Source organism: Lithobates pipiens, unplaced genomic scaffold (assembly GCF_037356315.1).
Source record: "Lithobates pipiens isolate NorthernLeopardFrog02 unplaced genomic scaffold, aLitPip1_a1.2 Scaffold_25, whole genome shotgun sequence".
Lineage (NCBI taxonomy): Eukaryota > Metazoa > Chordata > Amphibia > Anura > Ranidae > Lithobates > Lithobates pipiens.
The window spans coordinates 192,688,834-192,705,860 of NW_027507787.1; the positions used below are offsets into that span (position 1 = coordinate 192,688,834).

Consider the following 17,027-nt stretch of genomic DNA (forward strand, 5'->3'; position numbering starts at 1 on the left):
ACCCACTTTCAGTTCATTTTTGTCTTATTATTATTTTTTTTATTTTTTTGTTATTCTTTTCTATTTGTATAGATCTATTCCATGGTATTTGCTCCTGATCAGCGGCTACAGCGCCGCAAAACGCATAGAGCCTTGAATTATAACCTTTTTTTTTTTATTGTAATCATGGAATATTATGTTTTTACATAATTAGAATTGTATTCATATATAGAAATTTTCATTCTGGTCATTCGGTTAATTTTACCTATTTACTAAGGTTTCTCTTGACTATTGCTACTTCTAATTGCATTACATCACCATATATATATGTACTACTTGTCATTCATTTTTATTTATTTATCTATTTATTTTTCTCTCCATCAATGTATGTTTATTTATTGGACTGTGATTTATTTTGTACCTTACATAGGTTTGTTCTGTGATTCACTGTATAGAGGCTTGATACCCCAAGTGTTTTTTAGAGGCTTGATGCCTAAAATACTTGTTAACAATGTATGAACTGTAAAACATAAATACATTTTCCCAGTCACTTGACCAATCCATTTACTGCTGTGTGCTTCATTTAAAGTCCAATCTCTCGCTCTCTCCTCCCCTTATAAACTATGGATAGGGATGGAGGCTGGCGTCCCTTTGATGCTGGCCTCATTTAAAGTCCCAAAATTTACTTTTCCTTATTTGATACTATGTAACTATGTATTTAGAGTTGAAAATATGTATAGACTGAAAAACCAAAAAGCTAGTTATTCAGTTCTTCTATGAAACTGGAGGTAAGAAAAAGATTCCAACTTTTGTTCTTCCAATTTGATGTTTACAGTAGGTTGCCTCCATCTGGATATCCCAGCACAGCCTAAACGGGAGTTGAAGCAGCCCTCCCTCCCACTATTTTTAGGGTCAGCTGAACTTTACCTGCAGTGCTTCCAAAGCCTACGCTGTACTGCTTTGCTAAGGGCAATGTTGTGTAAGCACCTGAAGAGGACATGCCTACACTTAACCTAACCTAGCCCTTCACTAATCAGTGGTTTTAAAACTTCGAGAAGGCCTGTTTTTTTTTGGTTTTTTTAACTTAGACTTAGAAAACCAGGGCGTTTCAAGCTGGTTGGCTATTTGGCACAATGGAACCCCAGCTTCAGATACCACAGGCGTGACATTTGAAAACTAAGGAAATATATTAAAAGGAATAGACATTTAAATTAGAAGGATTGAAGATAATCATTTTTATGTCTTCAAAATGGTTTCCAACAATTCTGTTTAAGGAAGATGTAATTGATCTAATTCTCTAGCATGTCTAAGAACACTTTTTTTTAACTAGAGACAATTAAGAATTCAATAAAGAATCCAGAAGAGTCAAATCATTTTCATACAATTTTGAGAATAGCAAAAAACTCAAAAGGCCAAAGTCTCAATTTTTTTTCTATGCATCAGACATTAAAAGCGCAAGTGGATGCAGCAATGCTGCGCTCCTTACCTGCCTCGGCAAGCTCAATTACTGAACTCACCTTTAAGCACCGCAACAGAGCTTGGCATTACAAAGAGTCAAACCATTTATCTCCTTTATGAAGAGGATTATCTCCTAACTCTCCTGTGCTCACCCTGACATTTTAGTGTGGATCTTCAAAAAGCCATGACCTCAGCCTAGGTTTAGGCTTTGGATACACTGTACCTTTGAAGAACTACATTGTCTTATTTCTACATGTCAGGGCAAAAGTGCTAACCTTCCATGACGAATGGAAACTACACAGAAAAGATCAAAAAACCTCTAAAAATGCCATGACAGAAGAATGACAAACAATAGCACCTTGGATGCTATTAATGCAAGAATTTTATCAGCAAGAGCCGTGTAAGGGACCTGCCAAACTACAGACCTCTTTTTCTTTTTTAAACATTTAATAAGGTTTACAAGCTATAGTGCAAATATCAAACATATTTACCTGATGATGCGTGGTCTACATATAAAAACTAGAATTGTATAGAATCGAACTTCGTAGCCCAGAAGCATTAAATTCATGATTTCCATGTACAATTTTGTTGTGTGCATCAGTAGGTAAGCTTTACAATAGTAAGCCTTATATACTTATATTTGCCGGAAGAACTGGTACAGTATTAGGGTAAATATTAGTGCAATATAAACAGGACCAGGGACTCTATAGACTGCTATCTAGACTCAAATATTATTATCATTATGTGCCTCTGTTATTATGTTCTTTATTTCTTACAAAATGTCTATGGAAAATAGTGGGGGAAGGAAAAATCATATTGGTCAATGCAACACCAAATGAAACAGAATCAATTCTGTATTAGCACGGTATGCATGTGGTCTTGACAATCACCCTGTGGGCAAAACCAAAACATGTCACTGCCTCAAAGAGCAAAGATATGCTCTTGCCATTGACATTGTCTGTTATGGTAGAAAACTGCAACATGCATAAGAAAACCTGGAGAATTATGAGGAGATCCGCAAATTGGTGACAAGTCAATGCTTACCTGTAGAGGTATTCGGAGTGGGCTCTACAAAATTATTTAAATGATACCCTTACTAGGTCTACAAATTGAGAAACTTGCAGTGGGGAAAAATATTTCAATACATTCCATCTCACTTTCAGGGTATGTCAACCTACCCTCCTCCACTGATTATGTGAGAATTGGTGACTACAAAGCGACATACATCCTCCTGATGACCCAGAAACACAGCATAGGGTCGTCTGTGAAGTCCACTGCCATTGGCACGCAACTGGTAAGCTCGGATTTCTTCAGCCTGAGTAATATATAACAAGTCGCCATCTACTTGCAACCAGGGCATTAAACTGAAAGAATGCAAAGAAGAAGCTTTAATTAAATGCCAAGCAGAATGAGTAAGGGCAAAACAATGTTAAAGTCATAAAAGAAAGACAACAGGAAAATATTGGTTCCAAGACAAGCACGCATTACATCATTGAGGCTTGGGAGATTTTGGATAAAGCTGGTTTTTGATCTAATTAAAATAGGAAGGGTGTGGTCACTTCTGTACAAGAGGAATGCAAAGTATACTTGGAATTGCTTGATAGGGCAAGCAAATTTAATTTTACTTGTTATCCCATGGATCATTTAATTGGCATGTCTAACAATTAATGGTATATTAACTTTATACAAAGCTGTTCGAAATTGTGGGGTTTTATTGTTCATAAAATGATCTTAATAGAATGCAACAATCATTTTTTCCATATGTACAGTCTTTTCCCTTATATCTGTGGAGTCTAGAAGACTTGATATTATTCTGCATCATTACTACAAAACAAGATGTCACTTCAGCGACTACATTTCCATGTGAAATCTCGTGCAAGTCCTTTAAAGGGAATGCACATTTTTTAAATTAATCTTTAGATCAACTGATTTGAAAAAAAAAATTGGTTCCATGTCATTCTATATGTTAATTGGGTCAGCCATATTTCCGCATTACCCATCTAGCTCTTATTCCTGCTTAACAGTTCTACACAATGATTGTGATTTCCTGCTCCATCCGACATTGCACATCTAAAGCCATCCATACATGGACAGAAATTTGGCCAGTTCAGCAGGGACTGTTTCGAATGTCAATCTATGTATGAGCAGGGTGATTGTACAAAAGTCGATCTACAACCACCCTGTCAGGTTTTCCTGCTCGATCAGCCCTGCCAGCTATAGCTGGCAGCACTGATCAGTGTAATCTGATGTTGGAGAAGTCTATCCACTGTCAAAAAACAAAGGCTTATTTAAGATTCGGACTACACATTGAGAATAATGCACTACCTGTATGGCTATCTTATCTGAGCCACTGTTAAGCGGAGGTGATGAAGCCCTCACTGATAAGCTCATCTCTGTCACTCTGCTCTCTGCTCTTATCAGCATGCTCTTTGTTGAGAACTGCATCACATCTCCTGCCTCCTTTTGCTGCCTATACCTCTCAAAGTCTGAGCTCTGCTGTTCAGTGGATTGCAAGAGGCTGCTTCCAGGTCACGTTTAGGCACCTACACTGTTTGCATTTACAAACAATAACTTTAAATACAGTTTAATCAATACAGGGATGCATTATTTGTGTCCTAAATCTGCATGGGGCTTAGCTTCATGATAAGCACTGCAATAATAATTCAAAATATGAGATCATGAAAAATACACTACACTTCTTTCGCAAATCTCATGCTCACATTTACACACTTTTCTGACTAACATATTTGATGTATGCTCTGTACTCCATCAGATATATATAATAAACCTTTTACCCACTTTGTATGACTTTTCACTCTGCTATGTCCTTTTGGGCACTCCTAAATTTTAAAAGTCTTCTGTGAAAATTCAAATATGGGCACTGCCATCACTGATTTGTTTCTGAGGAATTAATTCTGATTCAGACCTTACTGACCTGGAACAAGTGTATGGGCACTGGACTTGGAAAAGTCTGGACCTTCATCCAGCATACCAGGTCCAGGTCAATGAATCCTCACTAGAAAACAAAGCCAAGATGGCCTCCGAACACAGTCAGTGATGACGTTGTCCATATCTTTGTACTGACAAGTTCCATTTTAAGTTATGTTATCCTCAGAAATGTAAATACCTAATTTTATTTTGATATTCTAACTTAAAGCTTCTTTATGTCGAAAGAAGTTGCTTTAACAGTAAGGATAAAAATAATTTTTTTTATACTTTCTGTAAAATCTTTTCTTTGAATTCCATGGAGAGACACAGGAACTTTGTAATTACTAGACATTGGGTTATACAGTAAAGCAGAAATATGTTACAGCAACAAATACCAAAACATTAGCAGCGCTAAAATAATGCAAACATTTTAAGATTTGTTAAAAGTTTACTAAAATAGTTAAATAAGTATGAAGTCCACTTTATATATAAAATGAGGCAGATGTAAATGTAGGATTGTCCATCATAGAAAAAACGTTGCGGATAGTAATTCAAAACAATTGTCTCCTCCACACTGCAAGTGTCACAATCCCCCAAGGAAATGCACTTACCAGATGATACTGGGTTATACGCTTATCTGTCAATAGATGATGTCTGCTCACTGCATCTGACTGCATATGACTCCATCAGATGATCATGGGTTATACACTTGGCTTGCAATGGGTGTTGTCAGCTCTCTGCATGTAATCCATCTAGATGTTTTAGCACTGCTAATGTTATGGTATTTGTTGCTGTAACATATTCCTGCTTTAGTGTTTTATTATTATAGTAGCTGCTCTTGTTATTTTAAAGTAACACACTTTCCATGATCGCTGAGGGAGACATACCAATTGAGTGTTGAATTATTTCAAATTTTTCTGACATTGGGTTATATGTAGAAGGTTGGGATACTGGCAAATAGGAAAAATCTGCACTGAGAACTGAGCGTTCAAAACCACCGATCGCTCAGTTCTCAGTCTTCAGTGAACGGAGCGCAAGTGAGTCACTGGCTCTCTGCTTTGCCCCTCCAGTGCTCACTGGAAAGCTGGGCTGTGCAGGGGGCAGGAGCGACTTGCTCAGGCTCTCTGAGAGGCTAAGCCAGCTGCTGGTCCATGCATCTGGGTAGATACTGACATTAAAGTCAGTATCTCTCCAGAGTCTGGACCAGCTAAGTGACATCAGCCGACGTTGGCTGAATATGGGTCACTGGAGAGCAGAACAAAGTGCACTCTGATCCCTAAGAGAAGTAGGGCCAAAATAGCTTTGGACCTACTTCTCCTTTAAGCTAGCCCTGGTATAACACCATCTCTAATCATCATGCCTTAGTTTTGTGTTTAATTAGTACATTTGGCCAACAATAACAGGACCTGTGTCCTCAATGGACATTAGGAAAATGATTTTCTGATAAGTGCAAATATCCCATTTTCTTTACCCTCCATTGAAGGACACAGAAACGTAAATTCTTAGACATTTGTAATGTCCAAAGCAGTCTAACTGAGGGGTGTGCAACAGCCACTGAGAGAGCTAATTGACAAATAAATCTTTACTAGAAGTATATGAGAAGGACCATCAACACTTGAACAAAGACTAGATGAAGAAGGGCCAAGCAAATATGGATATTGTCACAACCAAGAAAAGACAAAGGATCCACCTGGTGCTCCAGGTCAGGACAAATGATCACCACTGGGGGGAAGCACTACCTGAAAAAATGACGGGCCTCATCTAATAATGTGGAAAATAAGAATGCTTACCATGGTAAAGGCCAATGCCTAGGATATATATGGTATGTCCAGGCCATAAGAATGACCAGTTAACAGCTGGAAGTGTTAGTAGTACACCCTTAACTCTTACCTCAGGGAGAGGAAAAACCCTTAGCCCTTAACTCTCCATCAGGGAGAGGGAAATCCATAATATGAAGGATATTACCTGCTAGATAGGCAACATGTCAAAGATATGCATGGATAGGATAGCCTTCTCAGTAGCAAATTCAAATGGAGAGAGGGAAAGAAACCCTTAAGCTGAAAAAGTTGGGTAGTGTCCCAAATCCTTTTAATGAAAGAGTGGGGTGAGCCACAACATCTATAAAAAAGGCAAGGCAGGGTGAGGATATAATGTAATGGAAATGGGCATTCAAGGACATCATGACCAGAAGGATGAGAAGGAGTCCTTCCAACTCACACCCAAAACATGTTTCAGGAGTGTGGTAGCCCCATCACAATCTACCTGAGTGTTCTGCCTTTCAGGACCTCCCAGGAAGATAAAAAGTAAAAAAAATCTAATTCCCACCCTGATCAGAATCCGGCCAATAGTTAGCAGGATCTGTAGATCCCAAAGATCAGCTTTGTGACTTACCCAAAGTCCAGATTATTTAACTCAGTAGAATTAAAAAGTACTGCTACCATTTAAATTCAGTGCGGCTGTGTGGTGCTCCGTATATGTATATGTATAAAAAGTGTAACTAAAAACAACCACACTCAGGTGACTATCTAAGATATACTGTATATCTAAATTGGGCCAGCAGCTGCTTGGCAATGTACCCCCTGTACATTATGGCAATGTAATACAAACTGAAGAGCAGCTCTACTATTAGGTGTTTAGAAATATGAAGTGAGATCAACAAATAGAGAAAATTACATTACTCACTAAAATCTTCGCCTTACGTGTTTAGTTACATCTGGACTTTGTCAGGGAGCAGTATGTCTCCCTGACGAAGTGCGGATGTGATAAAATACAACAAACAAAACTCATGGTAGAATTGTATCTGTAAAACAATAGATATTTTTTCAGACACTTTATTTGGTATGTACCACTTTTAATCAGTTAATCTCACTTTATATTTCTGATCACCTGATAGTAGTGTTGCTCTTAAGTTAAGATTAAAGGCTTTTTCTTTTTTTTTTTATAACAAACATGTCAAACTCATCTGCTCTATGCAAACAGTCCCATTCCTCCTCTTCTTGGGTCCCTCGCCAGTGCTCTTGGCCCCTCCTTCCTGCAAGCAACTTGCAATAGGGGCACCCAAGCAGGCTCGTTCCAGGGACGTGGCTCTGCCTGTCTATTCACACGCAGAGTCGTGGCTCAGCCCCATCCCCTCTCTCCTCATTGGATCACTGGCTGTGATTGACAGCAGTGAGGGGGCTGGGGGACTGCTGCACAGAGAAGGTTTTTACCCTCATGCATAGAATGCATGAAGGTAAAAAAACCTTCAGCCTTTAGAGCTTCAACTTTTTATAACATGGTATATGCATAGTTACACACTGGTCTAAGCTGGAGTAAAATATCCATACCTGGAATTCTTCTTCATGGGGGACCTGAACACATGTATGAAACAAATGTGTGCACATACACAGTCTTATACAGTTGCTTTGTGTGTCATTACCTCAGATTTCAACCAGGCTGACTGCTGGCTTAAAATGTGTCTTGAATCCCAAGATTTGGGAAACCACAAATCTGATTTCTATCATGCAGGACAATGAGTGGGGTAACTAAACACAGGTGGAAAAATACCACAAACCACAGGGATGGTTTAATCCTCCTACTTAAGATGAAGTTTATTGCTTCCCTAAACTTCCAAGATACTAATTTATACTTCCAGGCACAACAGGCCAGAAGAAAGACTGTAAAATAAAGCAGATTAAGTACACACATTTATGACAAAACAACAACCGACTCATTTTATCCATACAAACACAGAAGTATAATTCAAGCGCCTAAACTTGAACATTCTGGCTGCCAAACCAACAACTACTGTCTTGCCAGCCAGCTGGTGATGTGCAACTTGAGACTTTTAGTTCTCAACACACTTGAAGTGTGTCTAAACCTAAAAAGAAACATTTAACATATTGCAAAATATTTTTTATTGTCAGTACTCTCTAACCTAGGTGAGGATGAGTTTGCTCATATCTTGGGACTACAGAAGAGGAGCTCTGCTTCACTAGATATGAATAGATTCTTGGCATCTCTCAGTCTTAGAGGTACCCTACCACATGAATTTATTAACCACTTACCGACCGCCGCATGAACATTTACGGCGGCAGAATGGCACGGACAGACAAATGGGCGTAGAGTGTACAGACAAATTTGCCACAGTGTGGTCACGCGCGCGCTGCCGGCAGTGCACACACGACCCTGAATGTGATCACGGGTCCCGTGGACCCCATGTCCACAGGGATACCAGCGATCGTCTCACAGAGAGGAAGAGCAGGGAAATGCTGATGTAAACAAGCATTTCCCCATTCTGCCTAGTGACACTGATCCCAGCTCCCTGTGATCGGGAGTGGTGATCAGTGTCGTGTCACACATAGCCTCTCCCCTCCACAGTTAAAATTACTCCCTAGGACACACTTAACCCCCACAGCCCCCCTAGTGATTAACCCCTTCACTGCTAGTCACATTTACACAGTAATAAATGCATTTTTAATCGCACTGATCGCTGTATAAATGTGAATGGTCCCAAAATAGCGCCAAAAGTGTCCAATCTGTCCGCCATAATGTTGCAGTCACAATAAAAATCACTGATCGCCACCATTACTAGTAAAAATAAAATTATTAATAAAAATGCCATAAAACTATCCCTTATTTTGTAGACGCTATAACTTTTGCGTAAACCAATCAATAGACGCTTATTGCGATTTTTTATTTTTTTTTGCCAAAAATATGTAGAAGAATACTTATCGGCCTAAATTAACCACTTTCAGACCGGACCATTTTGCTGGTAAATGACCAGAGGTCTTTTTACACTTTGGCACTGCGCTGCTTTAACTGGTAATTGCGCGGTCATGCAATATTGTACCCAAACAAAATTTGCGTCCTTTTCTTCCCACAAATAGAGCTTTCTTTTGATGGTATTTGATTGCCTCTGCGATTTTTATTTTTTGCGATATAAACGTAAAAAGACCGCAAATTTTGAAAAAAAATGATATTTTCTACTTTTTGTTATTAGAAAAATCCAATAAACTCAATTTTAGTCATACATTTAGGCCAAAATGTATTCAGCCACATGTCTTTGGTAAAAAAAAAGTCAATAATTGTATATTTATTGGTTTGCGCAAAAGTTGTCACATCTACAAACTAAGGTACGTTTTCTGGAATTTACGCAGCTTTTAGTTTACGACTGCCTATCTCATTTCTTGAGGTGCTAAAATGGCAGGGCAGTACAAAACCCCCCCAAATGACCCCATTTTGGAAAGTAGACCCCCTAAGGAAATTGATAAGAGGCATGTTGAGCCCATTGAATATTTTATTTTTTTGCCTCAAGCGATTGAATAATGACAAAAAAAAAATTTTTTTTTTTTTTTTACACAAAGTTGTCACTAAATGATATATTGCTCACACATGCTATGGGCGTATGTGAAATGACACCCCAAAATAAATTCTGCTGCTTCTCCTGAGTACGGGGATACCACATATGTGGGACTTTTTGGGAGCCTAGCCGCGTACGGGGCCCCGAAAACCAAGCACCGCCTTCAGGCTTTCTAAGGGCGTAAATTTTTGAGTTCACTTCTCACTACCTATTACAGTTTTGAAGGCCATAAAATGCCAAGATGGCACAAAACCCCCACAAATGACCCCATTTTAGAAAGTAGACACCCCAAGCTATTTGCTGAGAGGCATGTTGAGTTCATGGAATATTTTATATTTTGCCACAAGTTGCGGGAAAATTACAAACTTTTTTTTTTTTTTTTTTTTTTCACAAAGTTGTCACTAAATGATATATTGCTCACACATGCCATGGGCATATGTGAAATGACACCCCAAAATAAATTCTGCTGCTTCTCCTGAGTACGGGGATACCACATATGTGGGACTTTTTGGGAGCCTAGCCGCGTACGGGGCCCCGAAAACCAAGCACCGCCTTCAGGCTTTCTAAGGGCGTAAATATTTGACTTCACTCCTCACTACCTATTACAGTTTTGAAGGCCATAAAATGCCAAGATGGCACAAAACCCCCACAAATGACCCCATTTTAGAAAGTAGACACCCCAAGCTATTTGCTGAGAGGCATGTTGAGTCCATGGAATATTTTATATTTTGCCACAAGTTGCGGGAAAATTACAAACTTTTTTTTTTTTTTTTTTTTTTTCACAAAGTTGTCACTAAATGATATATTGCTCACGCATGCCATGGGCATATGTGAAATGACACCCCAAAATAAATTCTGCTGCTTCTCCTGAGTACGGGGATACCACATATGTGGGACTTTTTGGGAGCCTAGCCGCGTACGGGGCCCCGAAAACCAAGCACCGCCTTCAGGCTTTCTAAGGGCGTTACAGTTTTGAAGGCCATAAAATGCCAAGATGGCACAAACCCCCCCCAAATGACCCCATTTTGGAAAGTAGACACCCCTAAATTTAGGGGTACACTAGTGAGACTAGGTAATAAATGGCGGGTGCCCTGAAACTATAAAAAAATAACTAACCAACCAGCGTCACCTGTAACAGTTATATGGTGATCACTGGTGAAAGGGTTAACTAGGGGGCAATCAGGGGGCTTTATGCGGTAGTATATGGGGGTCCCTGGCGCTATAAAAAGCTGCGGCGAACCTAAATACCTACTTGCCTAACTAGCGTCACCTGTGACACTAATACAGCGATCAGAAAAACGATCGCTTATTAGGCTGGGTTCACACTGGAGCGATGCGGGAACGCCACGAATGCGCGGCGGGTTCCCGCATCGCATGCCTCCCGGCGGCAGTTCACACTGCCCTATGCGAACTGCTGGGAGTGTCAGTGAAATGTTACTGACACCCCCAGATCAGTTCGCATATCGCAGTGCGATCTGCAAACTCGGATCGCATGGTGTGAACACCCATGCGATCCGATTCTGCTGCGGGCCAAAAAAAGGGTCCCGTGCGAATTTGCGGCGGGTGCGGCGGGTGTGGCGGGTGCGGCGAATGGCTGAACTCGAATCGCACAGAGATCGGATGTGATTTGCACTGCAGTGCGAATCACATCCGTTCTCAAACCGCTGCAATCTGAACCCAGCCTTAGTGACACTGGCGACGGGGGGTGATCACGGGGTTAAACCTTTATTGGGGGGGTTAGGGGGGTACCTTAGAACTAAAGGGGGCTAACCCTAACTGCCCTAACAGTTATTAGTCACAAATGACACCCGCCGGGTGATCAGGGGGTTAAACCTTTATTAGGTAATAAATGGCGGGTGCCCTGAAACTATAAAAAAATAACTAACCAACCAGCGTCACCTGTAACAGTTATATGGTGATCACTGGTGAAAGGGTTAACTAGGGGGCAATCAGGGGGCTTTATGCGGTAGTATATGGGGGTCCCTGGCGCTATAAAAAGCTGCGGCGAACCTAAATACCTACCTGCCTAACTAGCGTCACCTGGGACACTAATACGGCGATCAGAAAAATGATCGCTTATTAGGCTGGGTTCACACTGGAGCGATGCGGAAACGCCGCGAATCCGCGGCGGGTTCCCGCATCGCATGCCTCCCGGCGGCAGTTCACACTGCCCTATGCGAACTGCTGGGAGTGTCAGTGAAATGTTACTGACACCCCCAGATCAGTTCGCATATCGCAGTGCGATCTGCAAACTCGGATCGCATGGTGTGAACACCCATGCGATCCGATTCTGCTGCGGGCCAAAAAAAGGGTCCCGTGCGAATTTGCGGCGGGTGCGGCGGGTGTGGCGGGTGCGGCGGGTGCGGCGAATGGCTGAACTCGAATCGCACAGAGATCGGATGTGATTTGCACTGCAGTGCGGTGCGAATCACATTCGTTCTCATAAACCGCTGCAATGTGAACCCAGCCTTAGTGACACTGGCGACGGGGGGTGATCACGGGGTTAAACCTTTATTGGGGGGGTTAGGGGGGTACATTAGAACTAAAGGGGGCTAACTCTAACTGCCCTAACAGTTATTACAGTCACAAATGACACCAATGCAAAAAAAAAAAAAAAAAAAAAAAAAATGACATTGGTGTCACTGTGACTGGGGGGCAGGGGTAATTGGGGGGGTGATCGGGGGGTAAAGGGGGGGTGTGAGTGTGCCTGGCATGTTCTACTGTGTGTGGGATGTGTTGGTGCAACTCACTGATCCGCTCTCCTCCGTGTCGGAACGAAAAATACCGACACGGAGGAGAGAATACATCACTTCCTCTCCTGTGTTTACATTACAGGAGAGGAAGTGATGTCACCGGGGATTTCTATTCGTCGGGAGCGATCGCGAGGGGGTGGCCATGAATGAATGGCCGTCCCCTCGTCCGGGATCGCTCCCGAACGAAAACCGACCGCCGCAGGCACCGGGCGGGGGCCCGATCGGGCCCCCGACCCGCGGGAGGCAAATCACGTACATGTACGTGCTTATGCCTGCCCGTGCCATTCTGCCGACGTACATCGGCGTTAGGCGGTCGGCAAGTGGTTAAGGAAAAAAGTTTTTTTTATATATTTTTTGGGGGTATTTATTATAGCACACGATTAGAGTCATTCTTTACATATCCAAAATACTTCTATGAGTCAACAAAAGAATGATGAAAACAGTAAGGGTCGAAATGGGAAGCTGAGCTATTTTATGTTAAAAAGTTTCAAAAGCGGTCCCTTTCACCCAAAAAACTTTCAGCTGGGGTTGTTTGCTGGTTGATAGAGACATACACTATATGGACAAAATATTGACATCATGACTACTGTATTTGAACTTCTTGGGCATTCCATACCTAAACCATAAGCAATCTGGAGCTGTACCATCTTTTTGCAAATATAATAACCTCCGTTCTTCTGGTAAGGTATTCCAAAAGATTTTGGAGTAAGTCTGTGGAAATCCATTACTATTAAAGTGGAAGTAAACTCCCCTATCGTTTTCAGCCAAGGAAGCTGCCATCTTTGCCTCTGTTTAATCTTCAACTGCTATGGTGCTGCACATGTGATTCGTTATGACACCAGCCATTGGATGGTTTGATAGTTTGGCTGAGAGCACAGCCAATGTGCAGTTAGCATTCCCGGCATGCCTTTTTTTTTTTAACTGTTTAAATCCATGGGTTTACTTCCACTTTAAGTCAAGAGCAAACCTGGCTTGTAATAGGTATTCCAGTTCATCCTACAGTTGTTCAGTAGGGTTAGGGACACAGTCATTTTGGATTAGAGAAGGGCCTTCCCCAAACTATTGCCACAAGGAAAAGCACACCGTTATGTAAAATATTTTTGAATGCTGCATCATTAGCAGTACCTATCACTAGAAACACTTCAAATCAATAATGTGAAGGGGTGTCTACAACATTTTGGCCAAATAGTGGAGCCACCACTGCTTGATTTATTCAAAATGGTGTGGTTGGTGCAACAATCTTCTCAGGGCAACAGGGACCTCAAGCTTTACAAACACTTACATAACACAGGACCACAGATGAGCGGCGAGTATAACATTTTTATTCTTTTTGTTTTTATTTTATTTTTTTATAGTGTTGCTTTTAATCACTTGCCATCATTTTCGTTGAGTGTTTATACTCATATCAAATCGAATTCACTTTTCTTAAAGACTATTCAATAAAATGTTTCTGCCTGAGAGCAAGGAACAAGTTACTGTAACGTCCCCAGCATGGCAGAAGTAAGGCATTGCTCATCCTGCAAGTATTTATACAGTCAAAGCAAAGTGTAATGATTCTCAATGACAGTGGAGTCATTTCCCAGTGAACTCTGTCATCACAAACATATGATTATGAAGCATCAGTGGCAGAAGCAGAAGATGTTTTATGGGACAAGAGATCCTGCTCTGATCTATTTATCTTCGAGAGTGTGCTGCAGAATGGCAGCTACAAAGAGGCCTGCTCTCTGAACCTTCTTTTTCAGTGCTCTTAATTGGATCATATATCTTAACACTGCATCGTATATCTTTAGAAACGATAAATGAAAGAATAGCTTGTAATAAGTGCCGCCTTATACTTTAGTGTTTTCTTTATTTCCCTGATGGTATTATACATCCTAATGAAGCCCCCACCTCCTCAGCACCTGTAAGTACTTTCAAGGGGTAAAGTACAAAAGCCCCTGTTATTTTCAGTGGAGGTCGGATCATATAAATGGTATAATTTAGCTGTATATCAAAGGAGTAAGCAAATATTTGCTGAGAGAAAATTAATAGCTAAGCAATAACTGTCTCACTTTATCACATACTGTAGCTTACAAAAAAAAAATCTGGTTATAATTCTCACAGTTAAACATGAGATATGACACATCATTTATTTTTACCATGTAGATGATTGTTAGATGGAGAGACATCACTTCAAGGTAATTTCTATAATAAAGCAGTAAAGCCCTTTAAACTGACCTTGTCACCACCCTATACATATACAGCGAGAAAAATCATTATTTCATCCCCTGCAGATTTTGTAAGTTTGCCCACTTGCAAAGAAATGAAGGGTCTATAATTATCGTTTAAAATACACTTATAATAACAGAGACAGAATATCAACCAAAAATCCAGGAAAAAAAACAAAACACACGATACAAATGTTATAAATTGAGTTGCAGTTCAGTGAGTAAAATAAGTATTTGATCCCCCAAGAAAAACATGACTTAGTACTTGGTGGAAAAATCCATGTTGGCAAGCACAGAGGTAAGATGTTTCTTGTAGTTGGTTAACAGGTTTGCAAATCTCAGGAGGGATTTTGGTTCCACTCTTCTTTACAGATCTTCTCTACATCCTTAAGGATTCCTGGCAACTTGAAGTTTCAGCTCTCTCCATAAATTTTCTATAGGATCAAGGTCTGGAGACTGGCTAGGCCACTCCATGACCTTAATGTGCTTCTTCTTGAGCTACTCCTCTATTGCCTTGGTGGTATGTTTTGGGTCATTGTAATGCTGGAAGACCCATCCACGACCCACCTTCAGTGTTCTGGCTGAGGGAAGAAGGTTCTCACCCAAGATTTTACAATGCATGGCCCCTCAGTGCAGCAAAGTCAGCCTGTACCTTTGGCATAAAAGGTTCCAAAGCATAAGGTTTTCCACCTCCATGGTGTTTTTAGGGTCATAATCATCATTTTTCTTCTTCCAAATACGGCAAGTCAAGTTAATGCCAAAGAGCTCAGTTTTGGTCTCATCTGACCACAGCACTACCGCCCAATCCCTCTCTGAATCATCTAGATTTTTATTGGCAAACTTCAGACAGGCGCTGTACATGTGCCTTCTTGAGGAGGGTAACCTTGCGGGCGCTGCAGGATATCAATCCATGTCAGCGTATTGTGTTACCAATTGTTTGTTTAGTGACTGTGGTCCCAACTGCCTTGATCATTCACAAGCTCATCTCATGTAGTTCTGAGCTTCTCCCTCACTTTTCTAATGCTCATCCTTACCCCATGTGGCGAAATCTTGCATGAAGCGCCAGACCAAGCGCTATTGATCGCTATTTTGTATTTCTTCCATTTGCGAACACTCCAACAGTTGCTTCCTTCTCACCAAGCTTCTTGCTGATGGTCTTGTAGCCCATTCCAGCCTTGTGCATGTCTACAATCTTGTCCCTGATGTCCTTTGACAGCTCTTTAGTCTTGCCCATGATAGTAAGGTTTGAATGGAAGAAAGAGATTCTGTGGACAGGTGTCTTTTATACACATAACGACTTGTCGTTAGGAGCACCTTCTTAAATTAACAGGACAATTGACAGGACTGCGTACCACATGAGCACATAATGTAGCCAGTCTGTGGGAGCCATTGTTGGTTGGTAGGGGATTAAATACTTATTTTACTCACTGAACTGCAACTCAATTTATAACATTTGTATCATATGTTTTTTTCTGGATTTTTGGTTGACATTCTGTCTCTATCATTTAAAATACACCTATGATAACAATTACAGACTTATCATTTCTTTGTAAGTGGGCAAACTTACAAAATCTGCAGGGGATCAATTACTTATTTTCCCCACTGTAAGGCTTAACATATCATGTAATTGTACTTACATAGCAGTAACATATGCTGTCATCCTACAAACAGCCCTGATAGTTTACCCCACCTCCAACAGAGCTGCTGTCAGGAACATGAGTGATCAAACATAAGAACAAACAGGGCAATGTATTCAGATTTTCTAATGCCGCGTACACACGGTCGAACTGTTTGACGTACTTAGTCCGTTGAAACACATTTCAGCGGACAATCCGCTCGTGTGTGGGCTTCAGCTGACTTTTCAGCGTGCAGTCCGGAGTACTAAGAATTTCGGTTTTTCCAAAAATCTGTCCGTCGTACTTTGGTTTCAGCGGACAATACGGTCGTCAGTATGCTAGTTCGACGGACTAAGAATGGCGCATGCCCAGAAAGGATTTACAGGGCTTTGCTGTGTCTTGGACTTCGTACGTCATCGCGCAAGCTTTTGTCGGACTGTTTGTGTATCCGTGTGTGGTCAAGTCCGTTCAGTGGAAAGTACAATCGGATTGTCCGTCGGATTGTATGACGGACTAAGTACGTCATACAATCCGCTCGTGTGTACGCGGCATAAGGGTCATTGAAATTGTCAAACTGGGTTTGGCAGCACTTCACAAAACTGGGATCACCCCCAGGAACAGGGAAAGGATCCAAAGTCGAGATAATTGAAATTGTATGTAGGAACATGAGTGATGTCAGACATGGGCAGACAGCTGGAATCCACTAGTCTTTGGTCAGAGACTTCAGTTAGGGCTCGTTCACATG

At 41.1% G+C, this 17,027-nt stretch overlaps 1 protein-coding gene across 2 annotated transcripts in view; it reads right to left on the reverse strand.

The window, feature by feature from the left end:
- Nucleotides 1–17,027, reverse strand: part of FBXW4 (F-box and WD repeat domain containing 4) — a 257,249-nt gene that overhangs the window by 175,403 nt on the left and 64,819 nt on the right. For both annotated transcript variants that reach the window (XR_013262825.1, XM_077455342.1), the window contains exon 3: nt 2,616–2,801. Coding sequence is in view for 1 of the 2 variants with exons in the window: in XM_077455342.1 (XP_077311468.1) it covers nt 2,616–2,801 (186 nt within the window). In the remaining variant the exon portion in view is untranslated. The remainder of the gene's footprint in view (nt 1–2,615; nt 2,802–17,027) is intronic.